General features: G+C 36.5%; 3 protein-coding genes across 3 annotated transcripts; 2 read left to right on the top strand and 1 right to left on the bottom strand.

Annotated features, from left to right (window-relative positions):
* Positions 1-7,159: 7,159 nt before the first annotated feature.
* LOC113750158 (glutathione transferase GST 23-like) lies at positions 7,160-9,924 on the bottom strand. The gene is made up of 4 exons (XM_027294106.1): positions 9,833-9,924; positions 9,541-9,758; positions 7,964-9,019; positions 7,160-7,748 (listed from the first exon to the last, which is right to left on the bottom strand). Exons 3-4 carry the CDS (start codon positions 8,273-8,275, stop codon positions 7,401-7,403), a joined length of 660 nt encoding a protein of 219 aa, XP_027149907.1. The 5' UTR covers positions 8,276-9,019; positions 9,541-9,758; positions 9,833-9,924; the 3' UTR covers positions 7,160-7,400.
* Positions 9,925-12,886: 2,962 nt separating this feature from the next.
* LOC113750013 lies at positions 12,887-14,016 on the top strand. The gene is made up of 2 exons (XM_027293915.1): positions 12,887-13,800; positions 13,951-14,016. The coding sequence occupies exon 1, from the start codon at positions 13,036-13,038 to the stop codon at positions 13,579-13,581; it is 546 nt and encodes a 181-aa protein (XP_027149716.1). The 5' UTR covers positions 12,887-13,035; the 3' UTR covers positions 13,582-13,800; positions 13,951-14,016.
* A 684-nt stretch (positions 14,017-14,700) lies between these two features.
* LOC113749920 (wall-associated receptor kinase-like 20) lies at positions 14,701-17,065 on the top strand. The gene has a single exon (XM_027293799.1). The coding sequence runs from the start codon at positions 14,701-14,703 to the stop codon at positions 16,606-16,608; it is 1,908 nt and encodes a 635-aa protein (XP_027149600.1). The 3' UTR covers positions 16,609-17,065.
* Positions 17,066-18,021: the final 956 nt, after the last annotated feature.

The following is an 18,021-nucleotide window of genomic DNA, read 5'->3' as shown; positions in this document are numbered from 1 at the left end:
TAAGTTTTGTCGTTTGAGGGGCACAAACTATTAAACTATAATTAAAGTAAGATACAATTAGTAATAATTTTAAACTACAAAAGAGGATTTTAAATATTTGCGGAGAACAATTGTCCACCGTGAAATGTTTATAGCTCCACGATTATAATTGGAAAAACTTTGCTGTGGCACAATATGACAGGTGCTGTCAAGCTGTGATAACATATCAATTGACAAAACATACAGCATAGTAAATTCGAGCATCTTTTCAAGCACATTAAAAGTTAAAAAATCGCATCCCAAATAAAAGAAAAGTAAAGAAGGCGCCTTGCAAAGATAGAGCACAAAGCACAACTACGGAGTTACTGTTAAACAGCAGTAGAAAGTTCAAGTTCAACTAACCATGATATACAGCAATGAAGAGATTATGACGGTCCAATATCGACCCAGAAACGACTCGGCGACGAATGCACCCAAGAGCGGCAAAAGCAACGCTGTACCGGACCAAGCATTCACGTTCTCCGCTGCTGTAGCAGCGGACTGGCCGAGTGGCCCGGTCAAGTAACTGATCAAATTCGAACTTATTCCGTGATGAGCAAACCTCTCTGCCATCTCCATACCTGCATTAAAACAAATAATTAACCTGCAGTATTTCATTTTATCATAGTACGGTGAGGATGTTAATACTTTATGATGGTCACTTCACCTATGATGAAAGCTGCGGATTTCCAGCGGCCGGATTTGGACCGGTTGGCAGGGCGGCCTTTGTAGTCAACATTTCCTTCGACGACGACAATGTTGTTTAGTAACGTCGGAGTGTCGATGGCGTCGGAAAGGTTGGCCTGCGGGGCTGTAGAGATTGCCATGCGTGGAGTGGAGTAACTGTGCCGAACTCACTGGTCAAGTTCAGTAGGAGTGCATGCCAACTTAATTGGCCCGAGCGTTGTTGGGATGAAGTTTTTTCTTTTTTCTTTTGGTAAAAACTATTGGGATGAATTTCTAAAGCAATTGAGAGGAAATTAAGTTGATTTATCATGTAGTTAGTGAACGCATTAGAGGATGATTAAGAAAAGGTGCAATTAGTTATCAGCCGAAAGGGAATGTAAAATTTTGTAAATTTGCAGAAGATAATTAGTGGTAGATATGCCTTTCAAAAAAATCCAAGTTAACAAATACGGAAAAGAGATTATTAATTAGAAGAGAAACTTATTGAAACTGTTTCCACATTGTTATGCTTAATTTGTAACAAATGAATGTGAGTAATTGGGATAATTTGAGTTTGTGGTCAATACGATCTATTGTTTAATATGTTACATTACTTGTTGCATTTATCTATTATGTGGTAATTGTTGTATATTTCAAAAGATTTGTTACTACACGTGTTATTTTAAAACCCATGGTCATGCTTTGACAATTTCAAACTCTATCAGATTGTTTCTATCAGATAGGAAAAGTTGTTGGCAGGCACATGGGTTTAAACGGAAACGTGGAGCATTATGTTATCCCACAACTTTCGATCAAACAAACAAACCGAAGGCTCTGACATTTAAAGCTTGTTCCTTGAAGTTTGTTTGACGATTTCAAAAGGCTTTGAAATTGCACGTGTCCTGATTTTCTAAACAAACAAAGAGATTCTTTACTAACGTTTAAAACCATTACAGAGGCTATACATAGAGGCCTTGGGCAGATTCATTCGGATGACACACACATTGTAATTCTCAACTTCTACTCTCTGCTCTCTCTACTCCCTCTCTCGCTAATTGCTGGACTAAAAATTAGCTGGTTCAAATTCCCTCTTGATAGAAGAGGAAGGCTTGTTTAATCCTGGGGAAACATTTCAATACCCCTGAAATAGTTTCTTAGGACAGTGCTTTCAAGCACGACTCAAGTGTTCAAGTGTTAGCATTGTTCAGGCCGCCTTTTACAACAATCTAAGAAACTATGGCATCTGACAATGTTAGCACCCCACAGCCTTCATCAGCAACTGTTGCAGTGGCACTACCATTCGCCAAGCCCTTTCCGGATGTATCCAAAATTGAAATTTTCGCCAATGAAAATTTTAAAAGATGGCAAGAACGTGTGTACTCTCTACTTGACATCCATGGAGTAGCTTATGCGCTCACTGAATCTCAACCTTCTGCAACTACGGATGCCAAGACTCAAGAAACATGGCAATATGCCAATAAGGTATGTCGACACACTATCCTTCAAACACTTTCTAATGAATTATTTGACGTCTACTGTAGCAGCAAAGAAGCCAAGGCAATTTGGGAAGCCTTGGTAACAAAGTTTACTGCCGAAGATGCAACCAAGCAAAAATTCGTCGTAGGAAAATACAACCAATGGCAAATGACCGATGACAAGGAGATGAAAATTCAAATCACCGAATATCAAATGCTGCTAGAGGACTTGAAAAATGAAGACATCAATCTTCCTGAGAAATTCGCTGCAGGCATGCTGATTGAAAAGCTACCTGAATCATGGGCTGACTATAAAAACAACTTGAAACACAAGGAGAAAAATTATACCATGGATAAGCTCGTGAAGCACATCCTCATTGAGGATTCAAACAAAAGGGAGTTAAGAGCTACCAAGGCAAAGGAGATGGCTTTCAAAGCCAATCTGGTGCAAAGCAATAATAAAAGGTACGCCAATAAATCCCAGAATTACAAGCCCAAAAATTTTAATTTCAAGCCTAACAATCCCAACTTTAAGAAGAAGAAAGGCAATTGCTTTTATTGTGGAAAACCAGGACACTATGCAGTCCAATGCAGACTTAATAAAGGTGACAGAGCAAATGGTAATCCTCCTAAGGTGCACTTAACCGAAGGAGATGATATAATTGCTGCTGTCATCTCTCAAGTGAACATTGCAGCCAATGTCAAAGAGTGGGTGGTAGACTCTGGGGCTACTCGGCACATATGTGCGAATCGAGAAGCATTTTCCTCCTATACTCCTATAGGGGATGATGAAGAAGTGGTCTACCTTGGTGACTCACGAACGGCTAATGTTCTGGGTAAGGGCAAAGTATTCTTGAAACTCACTTCAGGAAAAACTTTGGCCCTCAATGATGTGCTGCATGTGCCCAACATTCGGGCAAATCTGGTTTCCGTAGCATTGCTAGGAAAAGTTGGAGTGAAAGTGTCATTTGAATCTGGAAAGATTATAATGACCAAAAATAATGTATTTGTGGGCAAGGGCTATTGTAATCAGGGACTTTTTGTACTTAATATTTCCAATGTGATCAATGAAAATGCATCTTCTTCTGCTTATATTGTTGATTCCATTTCTTTATGGCATGCTAGATTAGGACATGTTAATATTGGTTATATAAAGAAAATGCAATCATGTGGCCTAATTTCTGGTATTAATGATAATATGGACAAATGTGAAATATGTGCAGAAGCTAAAATAACAAAAAAAAAGTTGTATAACTGTCCATAGAGAAACTGAATTATTAAATTTAATTCATACTGATTTAGGTGATTTAAAACAAACAATGACTAGAGGTGGGAAAAGGTATTATGTCACCTTTATAGATGACTATTCTAGATATACCAAAGTTTATTTACTTAGAAATAAAGATGATACTTATAATGCCTTTTTATCCTATAAGTCTGAAGTAGAAAATCAACTTAATAAAAGGATAAAAAGAATTAGATCAGATAGGGGTGGAGAATACTTAACTTTAGATAACCTTTGTGAACAGGAAGGTATAATACATGAAATAACTCCACCTTATTCACCAGAATCTAATGGAGTAGCTGAAAGGAGAAATAGAACGTTAAAAGAAATGATGAACTCTATGTTAATTAGTTCTCATGCTCCAGATAATTTATGGGGAGAAGCTATATTATCTGCATGTCACTTACAAAATAGAATCCCACATAAAAAGACTGGCAAAACACCTTATGAGTTATGGAAAAATTATAAACCAAATTTGAAATATTTAAAAGTTTGGGGGTGTCTTGCTAAAGTCTTGTTGCCTGAACCTAAGAAAAGGAAAATAGGTTCTAAAACTTCTGATTGTATGTTTATTGGATATGCTGAACATAGTGCTGCATATAGATTTCTTGTGTTAAGAAGTGATATACTTGATTGTAATACAATTATTGAGACAAAGAATGCTGAATTTTTTGAACATATTTTTCCACTATTTAGTAAAATTTCTCATGCACCTGTTGAAATAAATAAGGAAATTATTCCAATTGAGGAATTAAGAAGGAGCAAAAGGCCAAGAAAAGAATTTTCATTTGGAAATGATTTCCAAACCTTTCTTGTTGATAATGATCCTTTAACATACTCCGATGCTATTTCTTCTCCTGAGTGTAAATTTTGGAAAGAAGCAATTAAATCTGAAATTGATTCTATCTTGACAAATAAAACTTGGATTTTGGTAGACTTACCCTGGTGCAAAACCTATTGGGTGCAAATGGATTTTTAAAAGAAAATATAACTCTGATGGCTCTATAGAAAAGTACAAAGCTCGTTTAGTAGCAAAAGGATTTTCTCAAAAACAAAATATTGATTATTTTGATACATTTGCACCAGTAACTAGAATTGCGTCTATTCGAGTCTTATTTGCTTTAGCTTCTATCCATAAACTTGTTATTCATCAAATGGATGTCAAAACAGCTTTTTAAATGGTGATTTAGAAGAAGAAATTTATATGTTTCAACCTGAGGGATGTATTGTTCTGGACAAGAAAATAAAGTTTGTAAATTAATTAAATCTCTTTATGGCCTAAAACAAGCTCCTAAACAGTGGCATGAGAAATTTGATCAAGTATTGATGAAAGATGGATTTTCGTCTGTAGAAGTGGATAAATGTGTATATGTCAAAATTATAAATGATCAATATGTGATAATCAGTTTATATGTGGATGACATGCTTATATTTGGTACTAGTCTAGATATTGTAAATAGTACTAAATATTTTTTGTCTTCTAATTTTGATATGAAAGATTTGGGTGAAGCCAAAATAATATTGGGTGTTAAAATCATAAGGAAAGGTGATGGTATAATGTTGTCACAAGAACATTATACAGAGAGACTTCTTAGGAAGTTTGAAAATTATGATGTGACACCTGTGAGTACTCCTTATGATGCTAACACTCAATTAAAGAAAAATAATGGTGACCCAATTGCTCAGTCTAAATATGCTCAGATTATTGGGAGTCTGATGCATCTGATGAATTTCACTAGACCTGATATAGCTTATGCTGTATGTCGACTGAGTAGATATACTCATAATCCCAACCGTGAGCATTGGTTTGCATTAGTCAGACTAATGAAATATTTGAGAGGTACCATGAATTTTGGTATCCTGTATAGTGGATTTCCCACTGTATTAGAGGGTTACAGTGATGCTAATTGGATCTCTGATTCAAATGATACGAAATCCACTAGTGGTTATGTGTTCACCCTTGGTGGTGGTGCAATAGCATGGAAATCTGCTAGACAGACAATCATTGCTAGATCAACAATGGAGTCAGAGTTTGTAGCTCTGGAACTGACAGGGACTGAGGCCGAGTGGTTGAGAAATTTCTTAGCTAATATTTCTTCAACTAAGGATTTGTTGCCTCCTATGTCCATACATTGTGACTGTCAAGCAGCGATTGCCATAGCTAAAAATAAATCGTATAATTGTAAAAGTCGACACATGAGATTGAGACATGATGTCGTAAAGCAGCTGCTTAGAGATGGAATTATTTCCATTGATTTTGTGAAATCAGAGTTGAATTTGGCCGATCTTCTGACTAAACCTGTAGGAAGAAAATTAATTCTTCAAACTACAAGGGAGATGGGACTTAGGCCAACAGTTGTCAATAGAGATGGTAACCCAACCTATGTGACTGGTGATCCCATGAAATAGGTTCATATGGGTAATAACAAGTCGATATTGACTGTAAAAGCACTTGAAATTTAAGTCCCTTCAAAATTAAGTGCTTTGACTGCCAGTAATTGTGAGGCTGAGTTTAATACTCTTAATAAGTTTATATCCCTTTAGGGAGGTGTATTTAGGGCAGTATACACTTGATAAATTCACCTATATGTGAGTGGAGTGGGGCCGCTCCTATAAGATTTTTTGGCCGAATCTTTAGAGCTCTCATGAACAACCAGGCAGGCGCACGGCCTAAAAAGCGCGACATCGCATTGAACAGCAAATTATGGGTTACAATGTGATTGATAGAATTTCTGTCATACAATAAGAGTTATTGGTTCATAGAAATTCATATTTCACCAATAATTCTGTAAGACATGTTTTATCAATCTAAATTTGGTTCATAGTCCAAAAGACACCAAATTAATTACATTGAATCCAAACAAGTCCAGCATATTTTCTTTTCATTATTCTATATAAAAATCTTTTGAAATAGGTGGGAGATTGTTGTATATTTCAAAAGATTTGTTACTACACGTGTTATTTTAAAACCCATGGTCATGCTTTGACAATTTCAAACTCTATCAGATTGTTTCTATCAGATAGGAAAAGTTGTTGGCAGGCACATGGGTTTAAACGGAAACGTGGAGCATTATGTTATCCCACAACTTTCGATCAAACAAACAAACCGAAGGCTCTGACATTTAAAGCTTGTTCCTTGAAGTTTGTTTGACGATTTCAAAAGGCTTTGAAATTGCACGTGTCCTGATTTTCTAAACAAACAAAGAGATTCTTTACTAACGTTTAAAACCATTACAGAGGCTATACATAGAGGCCTTGGGCAGATTCATTCGGATGACACACACATTGTAATTCTCAACTTCTACTCTCTGCTCTCTCTACTCCCTCTCTCGCTAATTGCTGGACTAAAAATTAGCTGGTTCAAATTCCCTCTTGATAGAAGAGGAAGGCTTGTTTAATCCTGGGGAAACATTTCAATACCCCTGAAATAGTTTCTTAGGACAGTGCTTTCAAGCACGACTCAAGTGTTCAAGTGTTAGCATTGTTCAGGCCGCCTTTTACAACAGTAATTTGCGCTCATAATTCTGATTTGGAAAATAAAAGTAAATGGAGAACAAAATATGCCATTGAATGAGTAAGATCGGTGAAGATTGTCATGCATAATTAAAAAGGTACTTGCTAATATATTAGCAAAATCCATTTAACATGGATATTAGCAAAATCCATTTAACATGGATTTAACACCTAAAATTAAAATTTAAACATAAATTCGAGTAATTTTTTTTTCTTGCAGGGTAGGATTTAAAAAGTAGAGAACAAGACGGGGATTTGAATCCAAGACTTCTAAATTCTGCAACCTGAAGACGTGGAAAACACTTTATTCTTACAAAGTAACTCTGTGAACCACATAGACTAATTTTTCTAAGTGAAATTTCAATAGACATATCGGTAAATTTTAGTAATGTTGGAAGAAGTTCAATATCCCCACCAGCTAATAAGGATACCATCCCGTGATACTAATTAGGATTTGACCTTATCCTCGTATAATGCTCCAACATTCTCTCAGTGTCAGGAAGATTTTCTTTGATGATGGGCTCTTCCTTGAAATTGTTGACCCATGCATGCAAGCGTGGTAAACGACTCGGTTCCAAAACCTTGATCCCCACCACCTGTTGCATGGTTTGAATCCAACAGGTAAACAAGGCAAATATCAAGTCCACCATATTGATCGAGTTGCCACCAAAAAACTTCTTGTCGCCGAGAGCTTGCTCTTCGCTAATTTTCAGATAGTCAAACATTTGTTCTGCTGCCTCTTTCTTGTCATCTTCTCTTGCCCAGAAGAAGGATACCAGAGCACTACGTACCTAAACCATGATAATTTTTTTCTAATCATCAGAAGTTAGTTAAACTAATAGTATTATTTTAAGTAAAGATTAACATGATGCTTTTTTTTGAAATAAGAGCTTACCCCAAAGATATCCAATTCAATGTTTTCTACAATGTAATCCTATTAAAACCTGCTTGCTTGAAAAGCCAGAAGATAAAAGGCTATCTAGGAGTTTTGCGAGGATGAGATTACCTTGTCTGTTGCAAAATTTATCCAAAACCGAGCTACAGATCTCTCATAGGGATCTTTTGGCAGCAGTGGGTTATGCGGCCACACCTCCTCAATATATTCAAGGATTACAGGGGACTCAGAAATGGGTTTTCCAGCATGAACCAGCACGGGAACTTTCTTGTAAACTGGATTGTAACGTAACAGCAATTCACTCTTGTTAGGCAGGTCTTCTTCTATGTAATCATACTCGATGCCCTTCAATTTCAGCGCCCATACCACCCAATAAACAAAGGGGCTTGACCAAAAGCCATGAAGCTTCACTTCTTTATCCATTTGATCTTCTAGGGGAATGGGGTGCCAGGCTTAGTTTTTCTTCTTTATAGGAGCAGTGATAGACTAATAATAATGCATTTAACGGTCAAGCTGTTTGTAATATTATAATAAATGATTGCTTTTCTTGCAATATTTCTAATCCTGCCAGCCTTTTAATAGCTCAGTCAGCAATGGCGTCCTAACGTAGTCAACAAAGACGAGGGTAAAGAAAAAGCTCCTGCAAGCCCTCTTTTACGTCTTCACAGCCAAAAGATAATCTTTGTTTATACAGTCATTGGAAAGTTCTAAAGACAAATGTGTAAAGATGATTTGATTAAGCAGGTGAGGGGCATTTCAAACAGGACTTTGAAGCAGATATGTAAAGCCATGTTTGTTCAATTATCACAATTAGCAATGCCAAAATTGATTTCCACAGGTGCATGAGTCGATAAAAATGGTAAGATTGAGTTGCAAAAAGACAAAACAGGGTTCAATGACGAATCACGGACCAACAAAACCAAGAAAAAGGAAGGAAATTCAAACAATGCCCCTGCATTGGCCCACGTTTGGCCCATCTGTTTGCCTGATTCAATGATGTCTTAAAAGCAGATTTCAAGACAATGGATTTGAATTACAGGAAAACAATATTAATCTCTAACCCATAACTGTAACAGAGTGGAGAGGTCATCTTTGCCCTCTCTATTGTGAAGCCCAAACAACTGAAAGATTGCGAAAATCAATGAACCCGTAGAACAAGAAATGCTTCTGTGAAATTGCAAACATGTAGTACACCAACTCAAGTTAGTTAAAATAAGATAGATTGGCAACCGCAGAGGAAAAGAAAGTCAAGGGAGGAAAACATTTAATGACACTAGCAGGACTGTTACAGTCAGAATGGAGCACAGCCAAAAGGGACAAGAAACTAAGTCCCTGTTATCAGTCCAAAATAATAATCATTTACTATCATATACACAAGAAAGAATGATAAAAACACAAAAACAAATCAAACAGCCATTGCAAATTAGACAAAATACCTCAAAGAAAGTCAAGGGAGCTATCTTATCTATCAAAACTTTCTGGGTTCCAGACCAAAGTTCATTCCAGTAAAATGTGACAACATTTGACATAACGTCTATAAAACCAAAAAAATTCGAGAACGAAGGGTGATCTGCCCAGGCCAATTAAACTATGCTCTCAAAAATTAGATAATAACAACAACATAAATCACAGTAAAACATAATCAAATCTAGGAAGGAAAGGGGGTGGTGGGTATGCTATTTACTAACCAAAATGTAGAGCAATGAAGCAAGAATGAAAGTACGATATCAGCCCGGAAACGAGTCAGCAAGAAAGGCACCCAAAAGGGGCAAAAGCGACCCCATTCCAAACCAGGCGTTGACATTCTCGGCGGCGGTGGCAGTGGACTGGCCCAAGTGTCCGGTCAGGTAATTTATTAAATCCGAATTTATCCAGTAATACGTAAATCTCCCAGACATCTCAACGCCTGTATTAAATTGATGAAATTAACATCAAATTTGCTAGTAGTAAGAGAATTGGGATTTGGGAGTTGAAACTTACATATGATAAATGAAGCGGGTTTCCATCCACCGGATTGGGATCGGTAGACTGGAGGACCCTTATAGTCGACTGAGCCATCAACGACGTCGTTGAGCAGCGGAATCCCGGCGTCGGCATCGGCAATATCTGTTCCGGTTGACATAGGCGATAGAGTTCAGTCATGTGGGGCTCTGGCTCAGCCGGTCAGCTCAGCACACTTAGCTTGAAGTGCGGCGGCTCTCGTCCTTTTGACTCTAAAGCGGGACCATGTGACCCATGTGTGAGAGCATTAGGACGTAGTTATTATTAGTATTTTTTAAGTGAGGTAAAATTTGCCTTATTATGGATCGTTACATAAATTGAGTTTTAGCCATAGTTATTAAACTCAACCCGGGAAGGAATCCGGCGAAGGAGGTGGGTCAACGTGTTACTGGTTGAACCGGTGGGTAACTACATATATTTAAATATTATATTTCATAATTATTTATATAAGATATATGATATAAATTGTAATAAATAATGCCATAACAAAAGCTCATTTAATTTAATTTGTTATAAAATAATTAATTCATATAAGAATCAATCAAATATAAAGTTATTTATTAATATACCAAACTTCAAGTGTAAAATTTTATCTATATTTAGTGTAATTATCTAGCTTATTTATGAATTTTAAGTGTAAAAAATTATTAAAAATAATATTTGTCTTTAAATGAATCATGTAATATGTTATTTTTGGAATCCATTTTATAACTTATAGAGTTTGGAGGGTAATAAATTTTTATTAAAAGATTCCAAATAAATTTGTTTTAGAGAAAAAAAGATAGAATTGAAAAACCATTTATATATCATAATAAAGCTACTATATCAACATATTTGGAAGTAGTTTGGTGGTAAGCAGGTGGTAGTGTTGGGGCAGAGGTCCGAAGTTCGAGTTCCAACAATAGCAATATAATTTTTCCACAAAATCCGGTTAGTGACAAAACCGGCCGGGTTTTCGGTTTAATCCGGTTCGACCGCCGGGTCGTTGACTAAGTCAACGGTCTCTTTGCACAAACGATCTGATTCCAAACCCGGCCCGGTCTAATGACCGGTCCACCGGTTTGACCGGTTCGATCGCCGGGCCGGGCCGGGTTTAATAACTATGGTTTTAGCCTTCAAATCCAACTTGAAATATTAATTTTGGCCTATCAAGGATGCAGTCCAAATAATTTGATTTGACTTAACAAAAAAAAAAATTAAAAAATGCATCGAGGTAACTTTTTTTTTTTTTTTTTGCGAAAACTAGCATTTCAATTTTTCTGCGACAAGCAGCAATCCAAACAAGTCCTTAATTTTTTTGATAAGGTCAATAGTTGATATTTGAATTTGTCATATCTGTACTATTTTGAGAAAACATACCTGTGGAGAACCTAAGTGGAGTGGAAACTAATTGAGCTTTAATCCTGGTAAGAGTTTGCTTGGTCAAACCTCTTACAAGTAGCTCGAATAATTTAATGAGTTTGACTTTGAGTTGTCGCTTACATCGGAGTCGTTAGAAAACTGTCAAACATAATTGGGTTTTTGAATGTATATCTTTTATTTTTTAATATTTATTGTTATGAAATGTTTTTTGTATCTCTTGTTTATAATTATTACATTAACCTCTGTTGAACCCGATATAGGTATAGACTTGATGGAGTTCATCTAAGCTGTCTCAAGATTAAGTTTCAAAATACAATCAGCTCAACCTCTAGAATTCGGCTCACACTTGAATGGATCCGATTTTCAAATGTCCAATGCCCAAATTACAGAGGTTGAGTTTTAGAATTTTGAGCTCAACCTCAAAATTCAAGTATTTTAGCCGGTGTCTAACCCGAGCTATTTATGTCCATGTTTTGTGTCTTTTATCTTCACTTTTGGACATAAATTATATGGCCTTGGAAAACTGCCTCCAAAGAGGGGTACACAAAAAGGCCTTGGAAAGCTTTTGTGTGTGGAATATTTGGTTAAATTCATTTTGAAGCAGAATTCCTTGGAATTTGAGTAAAATTTAGAAATGAGTAATAGTTTATCGTTAGTAAGTACAGAAGTACGCAGTACTAAGGTTGTGTTTGGATTGCATTTTTCGTCATTTTTCATGGAAAAATTACTGTAGCGATTTGATATATGTGAGGGAAAATGGTGATAGGGAAATATGATCACGGAAAACGACAATATTTTCCGACGAAAACAAGCAATCCAAACAAGGCGTAAATATCTCTGATACTATATCCTAAACACAAAATCTCAACAGTAGTGACTAGCAATCAGTTATCTAGAACTAGTTAACTTATAAAATTCTCTCCTAAATTTGATGAAGATACTAAGAGGAACCACAGAAGTCTAGATGCCTTATAACCTAGTTCAGAAAATACCCCTCCTCTGATGATAATAAAAAAAAAATCCAAATTAGGGTATAATGTGATATCATGAAACCTGATTTTAAATTTAAAATTCTAATTCCCAATTTGGCACCATAGTTAGTAAATTATGGGATGAATATAATACAAAATATTAAACATACGTATATTATATGAATTTTTTCTCAAAAGTACGATAAAAGGTTCGCTATAAAAATAAGTATTCGATAGAATTAAGTATATAAGTTCGTATATGAATAGTATGAACATATTTGAAAGTTATGGAACTAAAAGTACGGATAAATTTGCTATAATTTTCAAAGACAATGCTACATTTGTACCAATTTTAAATTTATTTTTATGTATGAGACATTACATTTATTAAAATTTTATCACCTTATTACCTAAAATATGCATATATCTACATTTATTATGCTATACATCACTCTTATTTAGTATATAATTCAAAAAGTATGTCATTATCCTTACTCAAATTTTAAAATCTTTTGAAAAATTGAAGTATAATTGGTGAAGTACATATCATGAAATCACCTTTAAATTTGGGAACATGTCTAACCGACCAACCACCCTTCCCATCCTAATCCCTTCCTTCCAGCCTTCCACATGCCTCAACAACACACAGTCACACACCAGAATGGCTGTCACCTCAACCTGACTCATCCCAACATTCCGCACTGTAAATAAAAAGTCGTGACTGTCACTCAATTCAACACATTTCATCTCTGTTCGCCAAAACAAAAAAGGGAATACAAGAAACAGAGACACGTTAACTATCAATGATGCCGTACTAATTAAGCACAGCTCCACAAGTCATCATCTATCATGTGGGGCTTGTGCAAGGTATTCTGTTCCTATTTCAACCTCAACGGCCACCCTAAGTGCCAGAACCACAAGAAACAGAGCAATCAAGAGAATCTGCTACCCATTCGAATCCCAGATGAATACGAAGACGTCCCACCACTTTCTTCTTGCAAGATGTTTTTAGCATCTTGGCTATTTGGTTCTAGTAATAACGCTAGTGCTTTTGTTAAGTATTTAATTCTAGCCCTTTTCTCCCCGTTGCTTCTTCCTTTGATTTGTGCCACGTTTCCGTTTCTTTGTGCTTTGGAGCTGTTCTTCCACCTCAGCCGCTGGGGGTGTTGGAGGAGGAGGAGGAAGAGCAGCCCGGCTGCTGAGGAGGGTTGCGCCGGAGATGGGAAGATCCGGGGGGAAGATGGAGGAAACGGAGAGAGGCTGTTGCAGAGGTATCTTGAAGATCAGCTGATGCTTGTTGCCAGATCTTTGTACGGGGACGATGATGATGACGAAGAGGAAGAGATTTTAGAGGCCGATGTAGAATATTTTGGTAGTAAAAGCCCTTCTACGTAATTTTTTTTGGGGGGTGTGGAATTGGAATTAGTAAAAGTGTAAAACAGGTGATGGCATTTGTTCTGTTTTGCAGGACCATTTGGTTTCTTGACGTGTAGTTTAACTTTACGTGTATATAAAGGTCAACATTACTTGACTTTTTTGCGTTGGACTGGATTCCTTAAAGGCATTTATGAAAGCAAATTTGAGGTTTTTTCATGCTTTTGAGTTGAGATGAAGGTTGTGTTTGGATTGCATTTTCCGTGATTTTTCATGGAAAAAATACTGTAGCGATTTGATGTATGTGAGGAAAAAAGGTAATAGGGAAATGTGATCACGGAAAACGACGTAATTTTTCGACGAAAACCGGCAATCCAAACAAAGCCGAAGTTTTCTATTTTGGGTTGTTTGTAATGTATATGAATGTAACTGAAGTTATAGAACATATATGGCAAGCTTTATTAAGTACAATTGTGTTTGAATTGTAAATTGTTTGAGATATTTTTACTGTAGCATTTTTTCTGATGTGATGTATGTGAGATAAAAAGATAATTAAAAAAATAAAAAAATGTATTAAAAATTGTAATGGTGACGTAAGCAAATATATTTGAGCAAATAATCTCTTGTCTAAACACACAATTTTTCCTTTTATGATTCTCAATTTTTTATTTTTTTTTGATTTAAGAATCCAGTAACTCGTGACGGTAATATCGTATTATATAATAAAACGTATGTAGGAGTTTGATGCTAATAAAAAAGTGTTAACATTTTTTCTTTCAAAAAAACCCTTATAACATTTACTATTATTTATCTAAAAAATTTTCTACTGTTATATAATTATCACTACATAACTATCATTACACTTGTCAATTAGCTGATTAATTAATCTATTAATGAACATTGTATTCCTTCCAAAAATCTCTCTAACTAATTTTTTATTTTTTATTTTTTTTAAATATACACACACAGTGTGTGTCCCACCCGTACCATAGTTGTCATTATTGTTATCATGGATTCGTCCACCAACTTTTTCATTTTCACTTCACATATTATTCTTTTAGCTTAGCCTTTATCTAACCCCTGCTTTCTTCTTTGTATGGCTGTGTTTTTGACCTCTTCCCATTCTCCTACAGCATGACCATGAGCGTTACCCAGTGGAAACTATCTAGTTTGTGCGTCTCTCTGCTATTTCTCCACTTCTTTCATTATTCTTCACCCCAGAAAACCTGCCCAAGCTGTGGCTCTCTACAAATTCCATATCCATTAAGCACCAATCCTACCTGTGGTGATTCAGATTATCATGTACGTTGTGACCCAAACTCTCAGAAACTCTATTTTGATTCCCTCAACGGGAGCTCTTACCTTGTCCTCAGAGTTATGCCTTCTTTGCAACGCATGGTTTTGCAACCATCACCCTGGGTGCCTGGCACTTGCATCACTCAAGACATGCCAAGGAGTGAGGGATTCTGGTTGAACCAGACACTCCCTTTTAACCTAACTTCTTCTAATACTATATTCCTATTCAATTGTTCACCTCGTCTCATGGTCTCTCCTCTCAATTGCACTCCATCTAGTCTTTGCCACAGGTACCTGGAGAGCTCTGAACATGTTGATGAAGAACGTGCACCAAAGTGTGCAAGTGGTCCTAAACCATGCTGCACCTTTATTGCTGGTGGCATGCCATCAGCATACAAGATAAGGCTGCATAGTTCGGGCTGCCAAGCATTTAGAAGCATCCTTCACTTGGATGCTGAAAAACCTGCAAGTGAGTGGGAGGAGGGACTGGAACTACAATGGGCTCCCCCAGCTGAACCCCTCTGCAAATCCCAAGTTGACTGCACTGGGCCTTCGACATGTTCAACAGCTGGTAAATCTGGCAATCTTCGTTGTGTTTGCAATAAAGGATATTATTGGAATCATGGCTCAGCAACTTGCTTGACGACGAACAAGAAGACCTCAAACTCTAGTCTCGCTCTGAAAGTTTCTCTTGGGATTTCTGCATTTTTAACTTTTGTTGTGGCACTAACTACGTTTACTTTGAGAAAGTCAGTCAGATTTTCTGGCCAGCCGAAGCTTGCTAAAGCAAGAGAAGACATGTTGAAGCTTGAGAATGATGGAAAATCTGCAAGGATGTTCAGTTTCAAAGAGGTAATAAAAGCTACAAATGGTTTCTCTAAAAACAGGATTTTGGGGAGTGGTGGATTTGGAGAAGTTTATAAAGGTGAGCTTCAAGATGGAACTGTTGTTGCGATAAAATCAGCAAAGGTGGGCAACGTAAAAAGCACAGAGCAAGTCCTCAATGAACTACGCATACTTTCTCAAGTCAATCACAAGAACTTAGTAAAACTTTTAGGGTATTGTGTTGAAGCTGAACAACCACTGATTATTTATGAGTACATTTCCAATGGAACCCTCCATGACCATCTGCATGGCAAATACTCCCATTCTCTGGACTGGAAAACAAGATTAAAAATTGCTTTAGGAACAGCTGAAGCATTGGCTTATCTGCACTCAGCAGCATATACTCCAATCTACCACAGAGATGTCAAGTCGACAAACATACTCTTAGATGATGACTTCAATTCTAAAGTGTCAGACTTCGGGCTATCAAGATTGGCTTGCCCAGGATTGAGTCACATATCCACTTGTGCCCAAGGAACATTAGGGTACTTAGATCCTGAGTATTACCGCAACTACCAGCTGACTGACAAAAGTGATGTTTATAGCTTTGGGGTTGTGCTCCTAGAAATTTTGACTTCAGCGAAAGCAATTGATTTTTCACGAGATGATGATGATGTAAATTTAGCCATTTATGTGAGTCAGAAAGCTAATAGTGGCCTCATCATGGAAGTTGTGGACAAAAAATTGCTAGTAGAGAAACCTTCAGTAGAAATGATGTCTAGTATTAGGGCCTTCTCTGAGCTTGCTCTTGCCTGTTTAAAGGAAAAGAAGGTGGACAGACCAAGCATGACTCACATCGTTCAGGAACTTAAATACATCACTGAAATGGTAAATCAGGAAGAGGTTTGTACTAACATGAGTGTGTGAATATATCTTAGTATCTTTCGAAAGGAATGCAATAAAGTGCGAATATCTGTGATCTTTGAATATCCAGATAATCTGTGGATATGAGGAGAATAAAAAGGTATATGTATAGCAAGAAGACCCTTTCAGTTTTCATGATTCAAGAAGTCTGTAAAGGGATTCTGCATATGGATACTAGTGGGATGCAAAGACATGAAAAAGATATGCTTTGGGATCAGATGCTTACTTTGAGTGGAAAGTAAGTATTGAATTGAAGGTCTTAGGTATGGAATAGTGGTTTGAGAGGTCTCAAATTTGCGGTTTTAGATCTGGTCCAAGGATCCGTCTTGGATCAATCAAATACAGCACCAGATCCTTTGAACCCTTAATGTGTAGAGTCAGATTCAGTCCCAAATTCTCCAAAATTCTCCTACCAATTGTAGAACCATTGGCAAATATCATGTGTAATTGTTGGTATTAATTGGATAAATCGAGTATGGAAATGTGGCCCAAAGAAGAATATATTTTGCTAGGCCATTAAGTTTATACAGGTGGTTTCCTTGGAGTCTTAAATTGGATAAAAGTACCATACCCAAAAACAAGCCATTTTGTAATCTTGAGTAATTTTTTAAATTTTATCTAGTAGTAGCTGACTTTTTCTTCACTTAATTCCTTCAGAGACCATTCAACTCTTTTAATGGACTCTGTCTGTAAAAGAACTTGTTCATAGAATTTGCGGGTCTTGAATAGGCATTCAGTGGTATAATAATAGTCATTGTGAAAGTAGGTTTGGATCAATTTTGCAAAAATTTTTTGAAAAATAATCTAGTTTAGTTTTGGTAATAGAAGCCTTCCTTTCTTTAAGAAAATAATTTTGTAAATAGGAAGAGGTATTGGCCTGAATAGGGGTAGAAATATTTGTCTAATCACGTGTTTGTGGAGGTGTTTCTGATTAGAAAAAAAAGGATTAATCTTCTATATATTGACAATGTATACACTTTCGCCATTGGATGTATAACACATAATTCAAATTTGAGTTTTTTTTTTTTTTTTTGTCAGCAACGATACATTTGTATAACCTATTTTATCCTAATTTAGGGGGGAGGGGGCGCCTAAAGAGGCTGTTGTAGGGGTTAGTGGATATACAGACCCAACTAGACCAAGGGAGTGCTATGGCACAACTTTTAGATTTTTTTCGCTGCAGGTGAGGTTCGAACCCTCACCTACAGTCTAAGGAGGGAAGTCCCTCCCTGGTGATCACTGAGCCATTGGCCTAGTGGTTAATTCAAATTTGAGTTTGATATCTAAATTTTACATATATGTCGTGCATTCAACTGTGATAATGTATACACTTGTCAATGTATATAAAATTTACTAAAAAAAAAGGCCGTAGAATGGGTGAGCTTAGGCTATTTGAGTGAGTGCTTGGAGCCTTGG

This window comes from Coffea eugenioides, chromosome 10, assembly GCF_003713205.1.
Source record: "Coffea eugenioides isolate CCC68of chromosome 10, Ceug_1.0, whole genome shotgun sequence".
Lineage (NCBI taxonomy): Eukaryota > Viridiplantae > Streptophyta > Magnoliopsida > Gentianales > Rubiaceae > Coffea > Coffea eugenioides.
This window is presented reverse-complemented; position numbering and strand designations above follow the sequence as displayed.

Coding starts and splice junctions, on each gene's coding strand:
- LOC113750158 (XM_027294106.1), bottom strand. CDS start 8,275: ATGGATAAAGAAGTGAAGCTTCATGGCTTTTGGTCAAGCCCCTTTGTT. Junction 7,749..7,963: donor TAAATTTTGCAACAGACAAG/GTAATCTCATCC, acceptor ATCATGGTTTAG/GTACGTAGTGCTCTGGTATC.
- LOC113750013 (XM_027293915.1), top strand. CDS start 13,036: ATGTGGGGCTTGTGCAAGGTATTCTGTTCCTATTTCAACCTCAACGGC.
- LOC113749920 (XM_027293799.1), top strand. CDS start 14,701: ATGAGCGTTACCCAGTGGAAACTATCTAGTTTGTGCGTCTCTCTGCTA.